Source organism: Geotrypetes seraphini, chromosome 7 (genome assembly GCF_902459505.1).
Source record: "Geotrypetes seraphini chromosome 7, aGeoSer1.1, whole genome shotgun sequence".
In the NCBI taxonomy this organism is placed as follows: Eukaryota; Metazoa; Chordata; class Amphibia; order Gymnophiona; family Dermophiidae; genus Geotrypetes; species Geotrypetes seraphini.
In genome coordinates, this window is record NC_047090.1 from 67,803,257 (window position 1) to 67,822,274 (window position 19,018).

Sequence of the window (19,018 nt, forward strand, 5' to 3'; positions counted from 1 at the left end):
GCAGGGCCGGCAAGATCGAGATATTTTCAGCTGGTCCGTGCTGGGCTGCTCTCCTTACTTACCAGCACAGCGATTCAGAAAGGCAGCCTTGGGGCTTTTGCTGAGTTGCGGCCGTCTCCGATGATGCAACTTCCTCTTTCCTCAGAGGCGGCGCGACCCAACAAAGGACCCGAGGCTGCCTTCCTGAATCGCTGCGCTGGGAAGTAAGGAGAGCTGCTTGGAGGGGAGAAAGCCACTATTGAAGTCTGGGAAGCTGCTGGGCAAGGGAAAAAAAGGGACAGCTGCTACTGGAGAGGAAGAAGGAGAGATGCTGCTGGGAGGGGAGGAGGGAAAAGAGTCTGGGAAGTTGCTGGGCAAGGGAAAAAAGGGACAGCTGCTACTGGAGATGGAGAAGGAGAGATGCTGCTGGGAGGGGAGGAGGGAAAGGAGTCTGGGAAGCTGTTGGGCAAGGGAAAAAAAGGGACAGCTGCTACTGGAGAGGGAGAAGGAGAGATGCTGCTAGAAGGGGAGGAGGGAAAGTAATCTGGGAAGCTTCTGGACAAGGGAAAAAAAGGGACAGTTGAAACTGGTCCTGGAGGGAAGGAGAAGGAGAGATACTGCTGGGATGGGAGGAAGGGAAGAGAGTTACTGCTGGACAGGAGAAGGAGGGAAGGGAAAGGAAAAAAGGAAGGAAACAGCTGGCAGGGAGATTAAAGGAGGGGAAGGGGAGAGACAGGCACGAGAAAGTAGAGAGATTGATGATGGGAAGGGGTCAGCAGAAAAATAAGCAGAGAGGGTCAATGATGGTAGATTTGGTGTAGGAGAGATAAAAATGAAGAGAGCAGTGAAGCTGGAATGAATCATGTAAAAAGGAGAGAGGGGGGCACAGGCTGGATGGAAAGGGGAGAGGGGCATAGAAAGAAGACAGATACCATATGGAAGGGGGAGAGGACAGACAGTGGATGGAAGGGGCAGATGCTGGATTGAAGAGACAGAGAGGGCAGACACTGGAAGGAAGAGAGTGAAAAGAAGATGAAAGCAGAAACCAGAGACGACAAAAGGTAGAAAAAAAAATTATTTATATTTTGTGATTAGAATATATCAGATTTGAAATATATATCCTGCTAGAGCTGGTGTTAGACATAACTGGGGACTGCAAAGCCCAGGCAGTGCTTCTTTAGATTCCAGCTTGCTTAGGGCGTTCTCTGACCAGGGGGCAGTTGCCCTAGTTGCACTCCTCTAACACTATTCCTGTCATGTGTGACTGCGGTATTCCGTTAGCATGATATTTCTGTGTAGCATTCTGTAATAATTTGGCTTGTTCAGTTTTCTTGATAGTAGAGGGAATATATATGAAGGAGAGGGGAGATGGGTTTTGTTGATCCTTTCCCTGTATTATTTGCATTTATAAAATGACAATTGTACAGAATATTGTTTCTTTTTATACTTTAATAAAATACATCTAATATAATAAAACCCTAAGTGCACATGCGCAATCTTACCTGCCTGCTTCCATGATATCTGATCCATGATCAGTAGGTCCGTGGCGGCAGGAGTGCGTATGCGTGCATACCAGTGCCAGCGGCCGGAAGAGAAATTGCAAAGCGCCGGCCTCCCTGCTGTATAGGTCCTATATCCAGTCCACCAAAGCAGCCCGAGCAAAATGGCCTGGCAGGACCGGAGCCGGCGCAGAATTTGAATTTCGTTTTGTCAGCCCACATCGGAGCCTTCCCCCTCCGACTGTGGTTCCTGTTTCCAGTTTGGGGGAAGCGGGTGCGCGGCCGGAAGAATGGCCAGCGCAGGATTTGGATTTCATTTTGTCAGTCCACGTCGGCGCCTTCCCGCCTCCGACTGAGGTTCCTGTTTCCGGTTTGGGGGAAGCAGGCGCGCGGCTGGAAGAATGGCTGGTGGCCGCGTGTCCTGAATTGTCGCCCTGGAGACTAGGTAGCTTACAAAAAAAAAATTAAGAAAAAGCGCTGGTAATTTGTACTTTTACAGAATCTATCCCCTCCTAATATACTCCAGCAGACCCTGCAAGCATTCAAGGCTGCCTGTCTGTACAGCAGGAGCAGGAGAGAGAGAGATGTCCTTGGGGAAGGACGAAGGGGACAGGAAAGGGAAAGATGGCAAAATCAAATCAAGAACATTGCCAGCATTGTAAGTAGTTGCTAAAACAATCTGTGACATCAAACATGCTGAAAAAAAACTTCAAAGACAACATTATCTTGCCCTTTAAATTTCCAAGACAGTAGTCCCAGTGGTAAATTAAGGTCACTCAGGTCACATAATTAGCTAAATCTGTGTGTCTCAAACTTGTTTAGCTCTGGCACACTAAACGGAGCAAATGTTTTTTGTGGCAAATTATAACTGAAATTATAAAATTGCAAAACCAACAAGAAAATAAACAGGGTCAGAGAGGGTGTACCGCTGCTGCTTTGGGGCACTGAGGGAGGAGGGGTCAGGATCGCCTTGAGTAAGTAATGGGGGTCCAGGAGGCCAGATGGAGGGCCATGGGTGGGGTCGGGGTCAGGGTCAAGATATAGGTGAGGCTATTCTAGCACAAATGTAACGGGCTAACAAATGTAACGGGCTAAAATACTAGTTCAATATAAAATCATAACTGAGGCTTGCGCGGATGGGATCAGATGAATTGCGGGGACCGAGCTCGTGGAGATGGGGTGGAAACAGGCTTTTTAAATTTTAGTCCTAGTAGTTTGCCGGTCCACAAAATAATTATTTTATTTCTGCCGGTCCATGGGTGTAAAAAGGTTGAAAAACACTGCCCTAGAAGAAAGTAGAGACAGGGGAGATATGATTCAGATGTGCAAATACTTGAAAGGTATTAACGTAAAACAAAATCTTTTACAGAGAAAAGAAAAAAGTAAAACCAGAAAACATAATTTGAGGTTGAGGGATGGTAGATTTAAGAGCAATGTTAGGAAATTCTACTTTACAGAGAGGGTGGTGGATACCTGGAAAGCGCTCCCGAGAGAGGTGGTGGAGAAGAAAACAGTGACAGAGTTCAAAAAAGCGTGGGATAAACAAAGAGGTTCTAGAATCAGAAAATAGTAAATATTGAAGAACTAAGGCCAGTACTGGGCAGACTTGCACGGCATGTGATTGTATATGGCCTTTTGGTTGAGGATGGGCTGGGGAGGGCTTCAATGGCTGGGAGGGTGTGGATGGGCTGGAGTGAGCTTTGACGGAGACTTCATCAGTTGGAGCCCAAGCACAGTACGGGGGTAGAGCTTTGGATTCTTGCCCAGAAATAGCTAAGAAGAAAAAAAATTTAAATTGAATTAGGTTGGGCAGAATGGATGGACCATTTGGGTCTTTATCTGCTGTCATCTACTCTGTTACTATGAATGACAGAGATCTTTTATTTTCTTTTTTTTTTAACAATTATTCAGTGAAGGTGGTTGCCCAGAGTAAAGTGTTGACAGCAGTTTCTGGCACTCTATCAGAAAGGAATCTATTTCATTTTCTGGTCCAGAAGGACAGAAAGATATTCACAGAGAACAGGAGCAAAGTGCAAAAGTACCTTGTGGCCTGAACAAGAACACAGAAAGTTGTTGCATGGCTGCTTGGCTGGCCCGGACCTTCTCTCCAACATCAGAATTGATGTCGGGGGAAGGCTTGTGGGCTGGCGGCATGCAATTGCTGCACGTTGGCCCTTACCTTCCTGGAGTTCCGGTGAGCAGCGGACCGGGGGGAGAGGAGGAGGAATCGATGGTGGATAGACAGGCTTTGGCGAGGCAGGAAGGGAGGAAGGAGATACTAACTTACATAGGAAGGAAGGAAAGAAGGAGGGAGGGAGGGAGCACTAACTTACATAGAAAGTAAGGAGGAAGGGAGCACTAACTTAAATAGGAAGGAAGGAAAGAGGGAAGGAGAAAGGGGGGCACTAACTTACATAAGAAGGAAGGAAGGAGGGAGAGAGGGAGGAAGGGGGCACTAACTTACATAGGAAGGAAGGAAAGAGGAGGGAGGGAGCACTAACTTACATAGGAAGGAAAGAAAGAAGGAGGGATGAGGAAGGGAGCATTAACTTACATTGGAAGGAAGGAAGGAGGGAGGGAGCACTAACTTACATAGGAAGGAAGGAGGGAGGGAGCACTAACTTACATAGGAAGGAAGGAAGGAAGGAGAAAGGGGGCACTAACTTACATAGGAAGGAGGGAGGTAGGGGGCACTAACTTACATAGGAAGGAGGGAGTGAAGAAGGGGGCACTAACTTACACAGGAAGGAAGGAAGGGGGCACTAACTTGGGACATAGAAATGAAGGAGATAGGGAGGGAATAGAAAGGGACAATTGTTGGGCCTGAGTGAAGAAAGAAAGATTGGATGCACAGTCAGAAGGAAGTGCAACCAGAGACTCATGCAATCACCAGACAACAAAGGTAGGAAAAATGATTTTATTATCTGTTTTGTGATTACAATATGTCAGATTTGAAATATGTATCCTGCCAGAGCTGGTGTTAGATCGCAAAGGTGAGCTAGGATTTAACAGAGAGGAAAAGTCTTTTTTGTTTATTTTGTTTACACCAAGTGCCAGTGTGGGTAGGAGAGGGCAAAGGGGGCGAAGAGGCTATAAAAGGGGTGAAGAGGCTATAAAATAAACCCACCAGGTTGTTTGAAAAAAACACCAAATTGGGCAGGAAAATCAAATAGAAAAATCGATTCAATAGGCTGAATTGAATCAAAAATTTTTTTTTCCTGAATCGGGCAGCTCTACTAAACGCTACAGATGGCTTCCTTTTGCCATCTTGAACCGCACATGGATTGCATGTGTGTGTGTATTCATGTGTTTGACTAACAGCGACAAAAATAATCAAAATGTAAAAAAAATATAGCACATTTCCTCAGAGAAAACACTAACAATTAAAAAAATACAGAAGGGTGAAGCAGTGGCGTACCTAGCATATGTGACACCCGGGGCCCATTATTTTTTGGCACCCCCCCATCTGTACGAAAAACATGATTTTTTGTAACAAGCCACACATCACACATGAGTACCTAGGAAAAGGCAGCATCTTACATATGCAGTGAGCAGTAAATCAATACACCCAATGTAAAACTAAACAAGCCAGACTAGTACAGATCAATCTTACACCATCAATCCTAACAGAAAACCATGTCTTTCGAACACACAGAACACAGAAAACACCTTCGTCTAATATGGAATATGTCATCACTAACTAACCTCTCCCCCTTTTACAAAGCAGCTCTGACGCTCATAGAATTCTGAGCATCAGAGCTGCTCCACCACGTCTGGAGCTAAAAAAAGCTCCACAGTTTTGTAAAAGGGGGGGGGATAAAATATAAATACATAGACAAAGGTTAAATTGATCAGCAAGAAGCTCAACTCTGCATACAATGAAACAGTGACACATGTCTCCTAAAGCAATAAATAAATAGAAAATTTTTTCTACCTTTGTCTTCTCTGGTTTCTTCTTGTAACTCTCTTCCTTCCATCCACTGTCTGCCATCTCTCTGCCCCTATATGGCATCTTCTCTCCTTCTATGCCCATTCCAGAAACTGTATGCCTCCCCCTTCCATCTCTCCTTTCACCCCCATTGGTCTGGCATCTCTCTCCTCTCCTTCCCTCTTCCACACCTCTCTTCTGCAATCCCTTTCTTTCCTCATTTTCCTTTTCAGTTTATTTTCTGCATCCATCTAGATTACGTTCTTACTACCCTTTCATCAATTTCCTTTTTTACTGTCTACCTACAGCTTGCCACCTCTTTCCCTCACCCCCTCCAGTATTTCCCTAACTCAATCCTTTTCTCCCATCATGTGCCCAACTTTTATTTATCCCCTCCCTCCATCATGTGTCCTCTTTCCCTACCCCTTCCATCCAGTATCTTCTCCTCTCTGTCCACTTCCATCGTCTGCTCCCCTCTTTCTCTCCTCCCATTTCCTTCCTGCATTTGCATAAGAACATAAGAACTGTCATCTCTGGATCAGACCTACGGTCCATCGAGTCCGGTGATCCGCACACGTGGAGGCCCAGTCAGGTGTACACCTGATGTAGTTTTAGTCACCCATATACCTCTATGCCTCTCGTAAGGAGATGTGCATCTAATTTGCTTTTGAATCCTAGAACGGTGGATTCCGCAATAACCTTCTCTGGGAGAGCATTCCAAGTGTCCATCACTCGCTGCGTGAAGCAGAACTTCCTGGCATTTGTCCTGGACTTGTCCCCCCTTAGTTTCAGTCCATGTCCTCTTGTCCGTGTCACATTGGACATTGTAAATAATTTTTTTCCCTGCTCTATTTTGTCGATGCTCCCTTATCTCTCCCATCTGCACTTCCATCCAGCATAGGCTCCTCCTCTACCCGCCACACTACCATCCAATGTCTGCCCTTTCTCTCTCCATCCACCCCTCTTCAATTAGCATCTGCCCCCTTTCTTTCCCTCCAATCCAATTCCATCCAGTATCCTACCCCCTTATGTCTCTCTCCCCTTTCCCTGTACATCAATTCCATCAGCACCGCCCTTCCATTCCACCCTGCCCCCTTTCTCTCCCTGCACCACTCTTTCATTCCAGCAGTCCTGCTCCTTTCTCACGATGACTGTAGCTGCCGGCTGCCGGTACACCCCACTCTGACGTACTAGCTCTGGAGCAGAGTCAGCAGCCGCGTGCTGGAAGGTCCTGCGATGACTCCAGGCTTTGCTCCGGAAGAAGTAAGTTGCATCGGAGGGAGTTGTGGCAAAGACCCGCGATGACTGCGTCTGTTGGATCCATCTCTTCTGACATAACTTATTTCTTTCGGAGCAAAGCCGGCAGACGCGTCATCGGGGGACCTTCCTGCACCTCAGCGCAGCTGCTGACTCTGCTCTAGAGCAGTATTTTTCAACCTTTTTACACCCGTGGACCAGCAGAAGTAAAAGAATTATTTTGTGGACCGGCAAACTACTAAGACTGAAATTAAAAAAACTAATTTCCACCCCATCTCCGCAAGCTCAGTCCCCGCAAACCATCTGATCCCATCCGCATAAGTCTCAGTTATGATTTTATATTGAACATATTTTATTAAAGTATAAAAAGAAAAAAAAATATTCTGTACAATTGCCATTTTATAAATATAAATATACAGAGCAAGAACCAACAAAACCCCTGTTTCCCCTGCCCTTCACATATATCCCCTCTACTATCAAGAAAACTGAACAAGCCAAATTATTATAGAATGCTACACTGAAATATCATGCTAACAGAATACTGCAGTCACACATGACAGGAAAAGTGTTAGGGGAATGCCCCCTGGTCCGAGAGAGCCCTAAGCCAGCTGGAAGCTAAAGAAGCACTGCCTGGGCTTTACAGTCCCCAGTTATGTCTCTAGCAGGATACATATTTCAAATCTGATATATTCTAATGACAAAATAGAAATAAAATGATTTTTTTCTACCTTTTGTTGTCTCTGATTTCTGCTTTTATCTTCTTTTTAATCTTTTCCTTCCAGCGTCTGCCCTGTCTCTTCAATCCAGCATCTGCCCGCTCCATCCACTGTCTGCCCCTTCCAGAAACTGTCTGTCTCCCCCTGCCATCTCTCCTCTAGACCCCCCCTTTGGTCTGGCATCTATCATCTTCCCACTGTTCCCTCATGGTCTGGCATCTTTCTCCTTTCATCTCTCTTTCCCTCCCCCCTGTGGTTTTTAGCATCTCTCTCTTCTCATTTCCTCCACTCAGATCTGATATCTCTGTCTCCTTCCCCGTTCTCTGGCATCTCTCTCTCCTCTCTCCCTTCCCTTTCCTTCTCTGGTCTTCCTTCTTTATTTTCTGCGTCCGCCTAAATTAAATTCATTCTTACTATGCAGTCCTCAAATTCCCTCTTTTCACTATGTCTACCCACAGCATGCCACCCCTTTTCTTCACCCCTCCACTATCTCACTAATTCTATCTTCTTCCCCCATCCAGCATATGTCTTTTTTCTTTATCCCGCCTTCCATCCAGTATGTGTTCTCTTTCTCCACTTCCATTCAGCATTTGCTCTCCCTTCTCCCCACTTCCATCATCTGCCCCTTCTCCCCACTTTCATCATCTGCCCTATTCTCTCTCCCCCTTCTCTCCACTTCCATCATCTGCACCTTCTCTCTCTTTCCCCCCACTTCCATCATCTGCCAGCAGGGTGCCAGATTTTAAGAAAAGATGGGATTGGCAGTGGGATCTCTTCATGGAGGTAGTTAGGGGGGTGGGCCATTAGTGTGGGCAGACTAGATGAGGCGTGGCCCTTTTCTGCTGTCATGTTCTATGTTTCTATGCCCTCTTCTCTCTCCCCACTTCCATCATCTGTCCACTTCTCTCAATCTCTCCATCCACCACAGGCCCATCTTTTTCCCTTCCTCACCTTTCCGATTTTGGCAACAAGATCGGCAAGGCACCCTCCCTACGACAGCACTCAGCGGCATCGGCGCCCGCCCTGCGACAGCACTCAATTTCGGCCTCCTTCTCCCGGCATCAACAGAACTTCAGATCGGCAACAGGTGCTCAGTCAAAAGCTTCCCTCTGACTGAACTGCCTGGGTGGAAACAGGAAGCTGAGTCAGGGGAAGCTTTTGACTGAGCACCTGTTGCCGATCTGAAGTTCTGTTGATGCCGGGAGAAGGAGGCCAAACTTGAGTGCTGTCGCAGGGAGGCGCCGATGCCGCTGAGTGCCGTCGTGGAGGAGGGGGGGCGCTGATGCCGCTGAGGGCCATCGCCAGGGGGGAGGGCGCCGATGTCGCTGAGTGCTGTCGCCGATGCCGCTGAGTGCCGTCGCCATTGCAGCCCAGGAATTTTCCGGACCTGGCTGGCTGTGCACCCTCCCTAAGGCTGCACCCGGGGCAGACCGCCCCCTGTCCCCCCCCTTGGTACGCCACTGGGGTGAAGCTCTGTGAAAGTAACAAAAAAACTTCAACTTATCTTGCAATGAAGTAAGTTCATTAAATGTTTCACACAGGTCTGTTCTACTGAGCTCAGTTTCTGGAAAACTCCCTTCTTCAGGAAAACCTGTAGTACATATTATGCCTGATAATCTCTGGTGTTCTGGGACAACAGACGCTTCTTTCTGCTGAGAGTCAGCCGGAAGCCTTGCAGAGAATGGATGTGACTATGTTAGCAATAAATGACCAGTCTAGATTTAATCAGCTCTTGACTACTTTTAAGCTATTTAACTCTCATCCTCAGATGTTGTGTTCTCAAGTGGAACACTATATTTCAGGATGTTCTCCAGAGACAGGCAGGGGATATGCAGCCCCACTTGTTGGTGAAGTCTCTGATTGAGCCAATTGCGTCGGACTCTCCCCTAGATACAGTAAGCTTTTGAGCATGTGCAGGATTGCCCTGCTCCTCGAGCCCCCTCCACTGCTCCTGTCAGGTTTTCTCTGACCCGCTCCTGAACAGTTGCGGCTCTCCCCTTCTCAGAGAAAACATTCAAATTTATAACTACAAGTACTTTTTGTCAGAAAGCTTTGGCTTTCTAGCCCTAGGGGCAGTTCAAAAAAAAAAAATTAAGTCATTTATTGTCTCATCGGTTTGCCAACTCCCCTCAGTGACAGAATAACTGACCTTTCAAAATAAATGACAATGCTACTAACCGCAAGTATTTTTTCCTTCTAACAACCTTAAAAAAAATCAGAAAAACCAACAGTTTTTCTCTTCAGAGAAATTGCGAGTCTGTTTCTCTTCACTATACTTGCCTGCCGTTTGTTGTTACACGGCGGCCACTAGGACCATGAAGACAGCTTCACTCAGAATGTCTACAACATCGAAGTCGCTGTTAGCCGGCACGAATCAATTGATATGGCTCCCTCCCCTCAGGGCCCTGCCTTGGTTCCAGCGGGGGAGGGAATACCCGCCAATGCTGACAGAAAAAAGTTTCAGCTTGAGTGGCACCGAAAAAGAAATAGGAGAATTGATTGCTTATGTTCTTATGAGAAGGAGAACCATATCCCGGCAGTGCAGAGGCTAAACAACCCTTCTCCACCGTTGGCGGTGTCATTAAAGTGTCCCACCGAAAAGGCAACAGGGACATCTTTTTTCATAGTAGCAGGGCTGGGAAAGACGGACAGTCATACATTGCTGTAATGTAAGATATAATTCAATGGCATGCCAACTTTATCTGCTATTAGTCACTGCTGATCAACTGCATTTTGAGAGCAGGATGGAAAAACAATTTCTTGTGGAAATCTGAAACAAAATTAAATCCATTTTAAAAAGTGACAGCGATCTTCCCAAGGAGAAAATTGCAGAGGCGACAGCAAGATGCAGTAATCACAATGCACTGAGAGAGTACAAACCTTCAGCTTCTCAATTTCCTCCTTCTGTTCCCTCTTCAGGTGAAGTATGGCCGCCTGATATTCTGTTCAGGAAAGAAGAGCAATTAGCAAGAAAGAGATGCTTTCCTTATAATGATCTAGTTTTAGCCCTCAATGAGCTCACAGCCTTAAAAATTCAACTTCTAACACTCATACATCATTATGTCTCCTTTTATTGTTCACATTGTCTGATAAATTATGACAAAAATGGATGCTATGACACCTTACCTTGACTCTTCAGATAACTCACCCTCCCTTTTATCAAGTTGCGCTAGAGGTTTTTTAGCATGGGCCAGTGAGGTAAGTGATGCTCATAGGAATTCTATGAGTGTCGGAGCATTTAACGCACTGGCTTGTGCTAAAACCTCTAGCGCAGCTCGATAAAAGGGGCCCTCAATCAAGAAAAAAACCCAACAGACTGATAAGATACCAGAGGTCTCATCCTGTTTTTGTCCATTCTGCCTTGCCACTGAAATTCCAGAGTTAACTTTTACTCTATTTTTGCCCTCACTTCCCAATATCTAAGTATCTTCTCTATTTTTCCAAATTTTCTTGATTTCTGCCATATTTTTTTGTTCTACCGTCTTCAAAGGAAGGCTTTCCTATGCATCCACCATCCTTTCTGAAGAAATTTTGACGTTACCCTGGACTCTGCTTCCTTAGAGATGGAGTGTACAGGAAATGGGTGGTACCCCCTTAAGCACACTCCCTCACAGGGCCTAGCCCTAGAGTGCTTAGCAGGGAGGGCAAGGTTTAGCCAACAGAGACAAAAAAAAATCTAGGAAAGGCTCAGAGGGAAGGAGCCTCTAGAACAGGGGTGTCAAAGTCCCTCCTTGAGGGCTGCAATCCAGTCAGGTTTTCAGGATTTCCCCAATGAATATGCATGAGATCTATTAGCATACAAAGAAAGCAGTGTATGCAAATAGATCTCATGCATATTCATTGAGGAAATCCTGAAAACTCGACTGGATTGCGGCCCTTGAGGAGGGACTTTGACACCCCTGCTCTAGAATGAACCCCAGGATTGCAAGGATGTAGTGAGAGGTTTGACGATGGTTTCCTGAAATGTAGGAAGCAATGTTTGTGCCTTGTCAGATAGAGAATTGCCAGGAACACAAGAAGACCAACATAGAGATTTGCAGCTCTCTACTGTAAAGAAGGGCAAGAAAAAGGCTGTACTTTGACAAAGTTAAAGTTTGTACCTTGTTAATAACTGTATAGTTGTGTTGGGCTGGAAGGAGGACAGTCCTCCTCTTTTTGATGGTAAACAGTGATCTGGAATAGTATATGAGGAAGACAAGTGTCTCTACAGCAGACTGGATGGGCCATTTGGCCTTTATCTGCCATCATGTTTCTTTGTTGTCAGGACTGGCTGCCTGCTGCTTCGGGGGCCAGAGGGCGGGAGGAGGGAGGGGTGTTGTTAGGACTGGCTGCTGCTGGGAAAGAGAGAGGGAGGAAGAAAACACAAACTGAGACTCTGAGAACAGAGAATAGGAATCCTATCTATGTACCTTGAGTAGTTTGCTACAGCTTATTCAGAGCCAGCTGTGAAACATCAGTTTGGAATCCAAAAGCTCACCGAAGGAGCTAAAGACTCTTCCATGTACATCCTACAACTCAGGTTAGGACAATGGTTTCCTTCCTATGGTCCAAGGTTAGATAGAAAGCCATGCTAAGTTCCAAGTGTGATTCAGGACTTTTAGCATGTGGTTCCTTAGGTAACTGTCTGTTAGAGGGATACAAGGGGTATTCAATAATTTATCTACCTGAGTATGAAAGAAAGTAGCAAGCGTGTTGAAATATGTCTGTGCAGGTTGAGACCTATCTCAAAGCTACTCAAAGCACAGTTGTGGCTCAGTGTAAGTTTAACATTCCAAGAGACAGGGTGTCAGGAGAGTCCTCATGCAAATCAAGTAAGAAACTGCTATATTTGGAGCACCATTCAGTGATAAGAATTCTCAGCAAAGAAAGGAAAAAGCCAAAGTAGATCTATTAAAACATGACTGCAGTTTATGGTGAGTCTGCCCCATAATCCTACAGAGTAAAATTTTGGAGCAAGCAGTTTAAGTGGGGTAGATAGTCCATTAGAGATGACCCTCACGCTGGACAGCCTATGGAAGCAACTTCCACAGAAATGTGTAAGAAAGTCAAAGATTTAATTTTGTCAGACAGACGAATTATAGTTTCCCGAGTAGCTGAAGAAATGGGCATCTCGGCATGTACAGTTTGGAAAATAATTTATGAAAATTTAGGCATGTCCAAGGTTAGTGCAAGATGAGTTCCAAGAATACTGATACCATGTCAGAAGGCCACGAGGCTCCAATGCTGTTAGGAGAACGTGGAGATTCTCTGTGAAGACGAAGTGTAATTTTTTCCTTATTTGGCAACTGGAGATGAGACTTGGGTCTATCACAGAGAACCTGAATCGAAAATGGAGTCATGCAGTGGAAAAACAAGTCATCCCCCACCCCAAAAATTTTCAAGAAAGAAAAATTTTCAGGCAAAGGCATGGCAACTGTCTTCTGGGATGATGAAGGACTTTTGCTTCTGGAGTCCATGCTACAAAAGACAATCATAACCAGAAAGAGTTCCGCCAAAACAATGATCGCTTGGCAGGAGTCCATGCCACACAAGACAACCATAACCAGAGTTCCGCAAAAACAATGATCGCTTGGCAGGAGTCCATGCCACACAAGACAACCATAACCAGAGAGAGTTCCGCCAAAACAATGATTGCTTTGTAGGGTAATTATTGGGTTTTCATCCTGAGTTTATGGAGAGACCCTGCTTTGCCTTTAAACGTGGTATAACATTTAAAACAGTGTGCTGAATTTAATATCAATATTAATGCTGGTCATGTTCCTTGTGGTGCTTGTAGGTACTGTCAGTATTCTATGCACACTCAGAAAATCCATGTCCCTAACACTAATATCAATTTTGAATTGCGATCTAAGTCTAATTGCAAATCAAGACAAATGGTTTCTGGGATTTTTTTTGTCCCTGCCCTAAATTATACATGACAAACTAAAAGAGCGATAAAAATTCGAATTGCAGAGCATTTAAGTTGCATCAGGACTAATAAGATTGATTCTCCATTGGTTGAACATTGGAATCAAGCAAATCATATGCTCACTGATCTAAAGTTTTGTGTGCTAAAACAATTTTGAAGGATCCCTAGCTAGCTGACATGGCTGGGTCACGGTGTAGATGAAGAAAGCTTTATTTTAGATCAGTGGGTCATAATCAGTACAAAGAACAAGTTGTGACTCCATTTTACTGCTCTGAGAAATCACGTATGCATGCAGGCCTGTACTATGTATCTGTCTTAGTGCCTGGTACAGCCAGGAGGCAGAGGAATGTAGATGCTAGTTAGCCTAAGATGTGTAGATTATAGGATGGATTTATGGTTTTGTTTTTCTCTTTGCTCCTACCTTTTGGTCAGAACTGGTCAAACTGGTTCGGACTGGTTAGGACCCTATATAATCTTTGTGTTTGAAATTCTCAGGGTCTTCTGTTTATGCAGCCAGTTCTGCTCAGAAGTCCAGCATATGCTTGTTTAAATAAAAGCCTTTTTAAATCTCTTCGGTCTCTGGCTCAAGTCTCTGCACTACTAACGAAGGGCCTTATCCCAAAAGGTACCTTCATTTGGCGCCCGAACAGGGACTTGATCTACAGACTTGAGCCTGTTTGGCACGATCGTCTCCCTCGGAGGATTTCAAACCTTGCCTTCTACGAGACCCGTAATAGCCGGCATTAACCTGGTGGTTGACCAGGAACGGTTTCTCGTCAAAGACAACGGATTGCACCTCGAGAAGGAACAAATCGGTGGAGATTTCTGGCTCCTGGTTTTGTTGTGCCGGTACCGGACCTGTCTTGGTAAGTGAGAAGTTGATTTCTTCTCTATCCTGTCTCTACCTTTCCTGTCTAGTAACTTCTTAATCCGACGTGAAGCGCGGGGAGGTATATAGGATTCTGGTTTCTGGAAATTGGAATTTTTGTTGAGTGCATATACAGATTGTATAATATGGGTCAGAGCAGCACCAAGCCCACCGACCCCCTTCAGATTATGCTTAACCATTTTACTACCGCCTTTTCTGGCGATTATGGCGACCCTAAAATGACAAAATCTACCCTTACTAAATTTTGTGCATATGAATGGCCCACTTTCGGTGTAGGATGGCCCCCCGAGGGTACTCTGGATTTGAATATTATACGTCAGGTATATATCCGTGTCACCAGTCCCACTGAGGGACATCCTGATCAGTTCCCTTATATAGATAGTTGGTTGGATACGGTCCGACTAAAACCTTCCTGGCTTAAACCTCAATTGGACAAAGCTACCTTAGTGCATGTAATGGCCCTCCGGCGGAAGGTCCAGGAAAACTGCCCAGTTTTATCCGAGCCATTAGATAGTGGACCGGATCCGTTGGAACCCTCAGCGCCCCCTCCTTCGTATACCCCTCGACCCGATTTGAACGTTCCTGTCGGTCCTGGTGACGGTGATATTCAGGATCCCGATTTACCCCCATCCCCTGATTTACCTCCCCAACAAGCCCTCCACCCTCAACCTGACCCCCAGGCATCCTGCAGCCCCCCCTTGCAATCTCGTCTTCGACATCGTCCTGATAAGCCCGCTGCCATACTTCCCCTCCGACATACTCTCACCGCCCAGCTCCCGGATGACCATGGGTTTCCCCGACCTCCGATAACCCATCTGGTATACACCCCCTTTTCAACCACTGATATTTATAATTGGAAAACGAACTGTCCGCCCTTCTCTGAAAAACCTCAAGCTACTATTGATCTCCTTACCTCCATATTCCAGACCCACCTGCCCACTTGGGCAGACTGTCAGCAACTTTTAGTCTGCCTATTGAGCACTGAAGAACGGCGCCGAGCCCTTTCTGAGGCCCGGAAACATGCCCAAACTTTAGCCTCCGTGGACCCGAATCCTGACAACTGGCTTACGATACATTTCCCTGACACAGATCCCTCCTGGCAACCTGATCAACCTGCCCACATGACTTTACTAGATTCGTATCGCAAATATATTATACAGGGCTTAGTTCAGAGTTCTCGGAAACCCATAAATGTTACTCGTGTAGCCGAAATCATGCAAAAACCTGATGAATCTCCCGCTGCGTTTCTTGAACGCCTGACCGAAGCCTATCGTACTTATACCCCTTTTGACCCGGAACTCCCTGAAAATCTACGCATGGTAAATACCTCTTTTGTCAGCCAAGCCCAGCCTGACATCCGCCGTAAGCTTCAAAAGCAAGAGGGATTCGCTGGCATGACAACTACCCAGCTGTTAGAAATAGCTCAGCGTGTTTTTATGAACCGCGACACTGCCGCTCGGCGGGAAGCTGATCGCTGTCTCCGCCGAAAGGCAGACCTCTTTGCCCTAGCCCTCCGCACTCCCTATAAGGTTGGCCCCCCTTCTGCTCCCGCTGGTCCAGGGTTCACACCGGGTCCAGGAACCCGCCCTGATCTGGCCCGAGATCAATGTGCTTACTGTAAACAATCAGGACACTGGAAAAATGAATGTCCTAATCGACCCTCTCAGGATCGGTTTAATCCCCGATCCGGACCCCCAGCCGCTTCCGGTAGGCCTGGACCCCGTGCCGGTCCCTCTCTGGCTCCCCGACCACTCCCTAGTATCGCTATGGTCCAGGACACTGCCCCTGATTCAGATGGTGAATACTGAGACAGACCGGTTTCGGGAGTACGACTGACCCATGTCCTGCCCGTCTACTCCCTAGGTTCCCTTGAACCCCTGGTCGATGTCCAAATAGGGAACCACAAAGTCACCATGATGGTTGACACAGGTGCTCAGCACTCCGTTCTCACTAAACCCCTCAGTCGTTTCTCCCCAGATACAATTGAGGTCTCCGGCGCCACGGGATCCCAAGCCGCTGCCCCCATTCTTGAACCGTTGCCAGTTTCCCTCGGCCCCCATGCTATCCCTCACCGGTTCATATATATGCCTTCCTGCCCTATCCCCTTGCTGGGCCGCGATCTTCTACAGGCCTTGCACGCTTCCATTTCCATAACCACACGAGGATTTTCCCTGCACATTCCTGATGATCCTCTCCTCGCTAGTCAACCCCTAGATCAGCATTTGTCTTCCCGTCTCTGTTCCCTCATGCAGTCTCCCTCCGGGGAACCGGCTCCTCATCCCGCTGTCCCGTCCTACCTCCTTACTGTTCCTCCTGATCTTTGGGCTGAGTCTGGGTCTCCTGGATTGGCACACAACATTCCTCCTTTTGTGATTGACCTGAAACCTGCTGCCACTCCAGTTTCAATCAAACAGTATCATATCCCTAAACGGGCTTTGACCTCTATCATTGTTCATTTGGATCGCCTTGCCCGAGATGGCTTTATCCGTCCCTGTACATCCCCTTGGAACACTCCCCTCCTCCCGGTTCTCAAACCTGGAGATCCCCCTGACTACCGCCCTGTCCAGGATCTTCGTGCAGTTAACTCTCGCACCACTGATATCCACCCTCTGGTTCCCAACCCCTATACCCTCCTGTCCCATATCCCACCCTCTGCCACTGTCTTCACGGTCTTGGACCTTAAGGATGCCTTTTTCTGTTGCCGACTGGCCCCGGTCAGTCAACCCATTTTCGCCTTTGAGCGACCGGACCCTGACCCTTCCCGATCCCCTACCCAGGCAACCTGGACCAGATTACCCCAGGGCTTCAAAAACAGCCCAACCCTGTTCAGTACGGCATTAGCCCAAGACCTCAGCTCCTTTTCCCTTCCACCCCCTGCCTGCCTTCTCCAGTACATTGATGATCTCCTCCTATGTTGCCCTGACCTCTCTTCAGCGCACACACACACCCTTTCCCTGCTCCTCCACCTATACGACTGTGGATATCGGGTCAGCCTCAAGAAGGCTCAGTTTTCTCTGCCCTCAGTCACCTACCTCGGCTTCACCATTTCACAGGGCCAGCGTTCCCTACCACCTGATCGGGCTGAGGCACTGTGTTCTCTGCCCACCCCGACTGACCGTAAATCTCTCCGCACCTTCCTCGGCATAGCTGGGTACTGTCGTCTTTGGATACCTGACTTTGCCACTCTGGCTAAACCCCTTTACGAGGCTACCAAAGGGCCTGATCGCTCACCTTTCCTTTGGACCTCCACCCAACAAAAGGCCCATGACTCCCTGCGCTCTGCACTTCTGTCGGCCCCTGCTCTGGGCCTCCCCGATCCTGAGAAACCTTTCCACTTATACTGTCATGAACGGTCCGGAATTGCCTCAGGAGTCCTTCTGCAAACCCTCGGTTCTTGGAAACGCCCTGCTGCCTATCTCTCCCGGCAACTTGACCCTGTCGCCTCTGGTTGGCCCCCTTGCCTCCGGGCCGTAGCCGCTGCCGCTGACTTAGTGGCCCATGCCTCTAAGTTTACCTTTGGTCAGCACTTGACAGTTCATGTCCCGCATGATGTCCTCTCCCTCCTGGACTATCGGGCCCACCTCTGGTTATCAAATGAGCGTCTCCTGAAATATACTGCGCTCTTCTCTGAGAACCCCACCCTTTCCCTCGTCCTTGTGAGCCCCCTTGATCCCTCCACCCTGCTTCCTGTACTCCTTTCCACCGCAGCCCCCTCTTCCTTGTCACTCCTCTCCACTGCAGCCCCCTCTTCCTTGTCACATGATTGTCTTCATGCTATCGATTCTGTCTACTCTTCCCGCCCTGATCTTTCTGATCGCCCACTGTCCAACCCGGACTATATCCTTTTCACAGATGGCTCCTCCTTCTTGGACGAGTCCGGGACTCGTCGCTCCGGATATGCGGTGACCACTACAGATATAGTTATCCTTTCGGGTTCCCTAACTCCTGCCCCCTCAGCCCAGGCAGCCGAACTTGTGGCCCTCACAGCTGCCCTCCGATACTGTGCTAACTACACCTGCAACCTCTACACTGACTCTAAATATGCCTTTCTAGCTGTTCATGCCCACGCTGCCCTCTGGCGCCAGCGTTCCTTCCTCACCTCCTCTGGATCCCCTATCCAACACCACCAACTCATCCTGGACCTTTTGGATGCTATCTTGCTACCCTCCAAAGTTTCTATCATGCACTGCCGGGCCCACCGTCGCCTCCGTGACTTCATCAGCCGCGGTAATGCCTTGGCTGACCGCTCGGCTCGCCAGGCAGCCCTCCAAGGTCCGTCCACACCCCCTCTTCTGTTATCCCTTTCCTCCCCTCAACCTTTCCTTCATTCCCTTTCCCCCCAGTACACTGACCCCGAGCGCAAGTGGGCCGTGCAGCAATCTGGCCATTGCACCCTCCCATCTGGATGGATTACTATACCTTCCTCTCACACATCCACCCCCCTCCTGTACGTCCCTCAACTCCTGGCCCTCACTGTTGTCCAACGTGCACACGATTTTTCTCATGCCGGTAACCCAGCTCTCCGCACTCTTCTCCGACAGAATTTCTATATCCCGAATCTCTCTCAACTCATCTCCCATGTCCTGCTCCGCTGTGTCATTTGCCTCCGACACAACCCCTCTTCTGTCAGGTCCCCCGTTCCTGGTCACCAGCCTATCGGTTCACACCCCATGCAAGTCCTCTCTACTGATTTTACCCACTTGCCCCCCTCCCATGGGTTCCGTTACCTCCTGGTTTTCATTGATTCCCACACTGGGTGGCCAGAGGCCTACCCAGTGCGCACAGAGAAAAGTAGGGAAATAGTAAAGGCTTTACTCCATGACATCATCCCTCGCTATGGCC

At 47.6% G+C, this 19,018-nt stretch overlaps 1 protein-coding gene across 3 annotated transcripts in view; it reads right to left on the minus strand.

The window, feature by feature from the left end:
• The window catches only part of FMN1 (formin 1), a 119,532-nt gene that overhangs the window by 84,770 nt on the left and 15,744 nt on the right, over positions 1-19,018 (minus strand). For all 3 annotated transcript variants that reach the window (XR_004540101.1, XM_033951595.1, XM_033951596.1), the window contains exon 3: positions 10,260-10,321. Coding sequence is in view for 2 of the 3 variants with exons in the window: in XM_033951595.1 (XP_033807486.1) it covers positions 10,260-10,321 (62 nt within the window). In the remaining variant the exon portion in view is untranslated. The remainder of the gene's footprint in view (positions 1-10,259; positions 10,322-19,018) is intronic.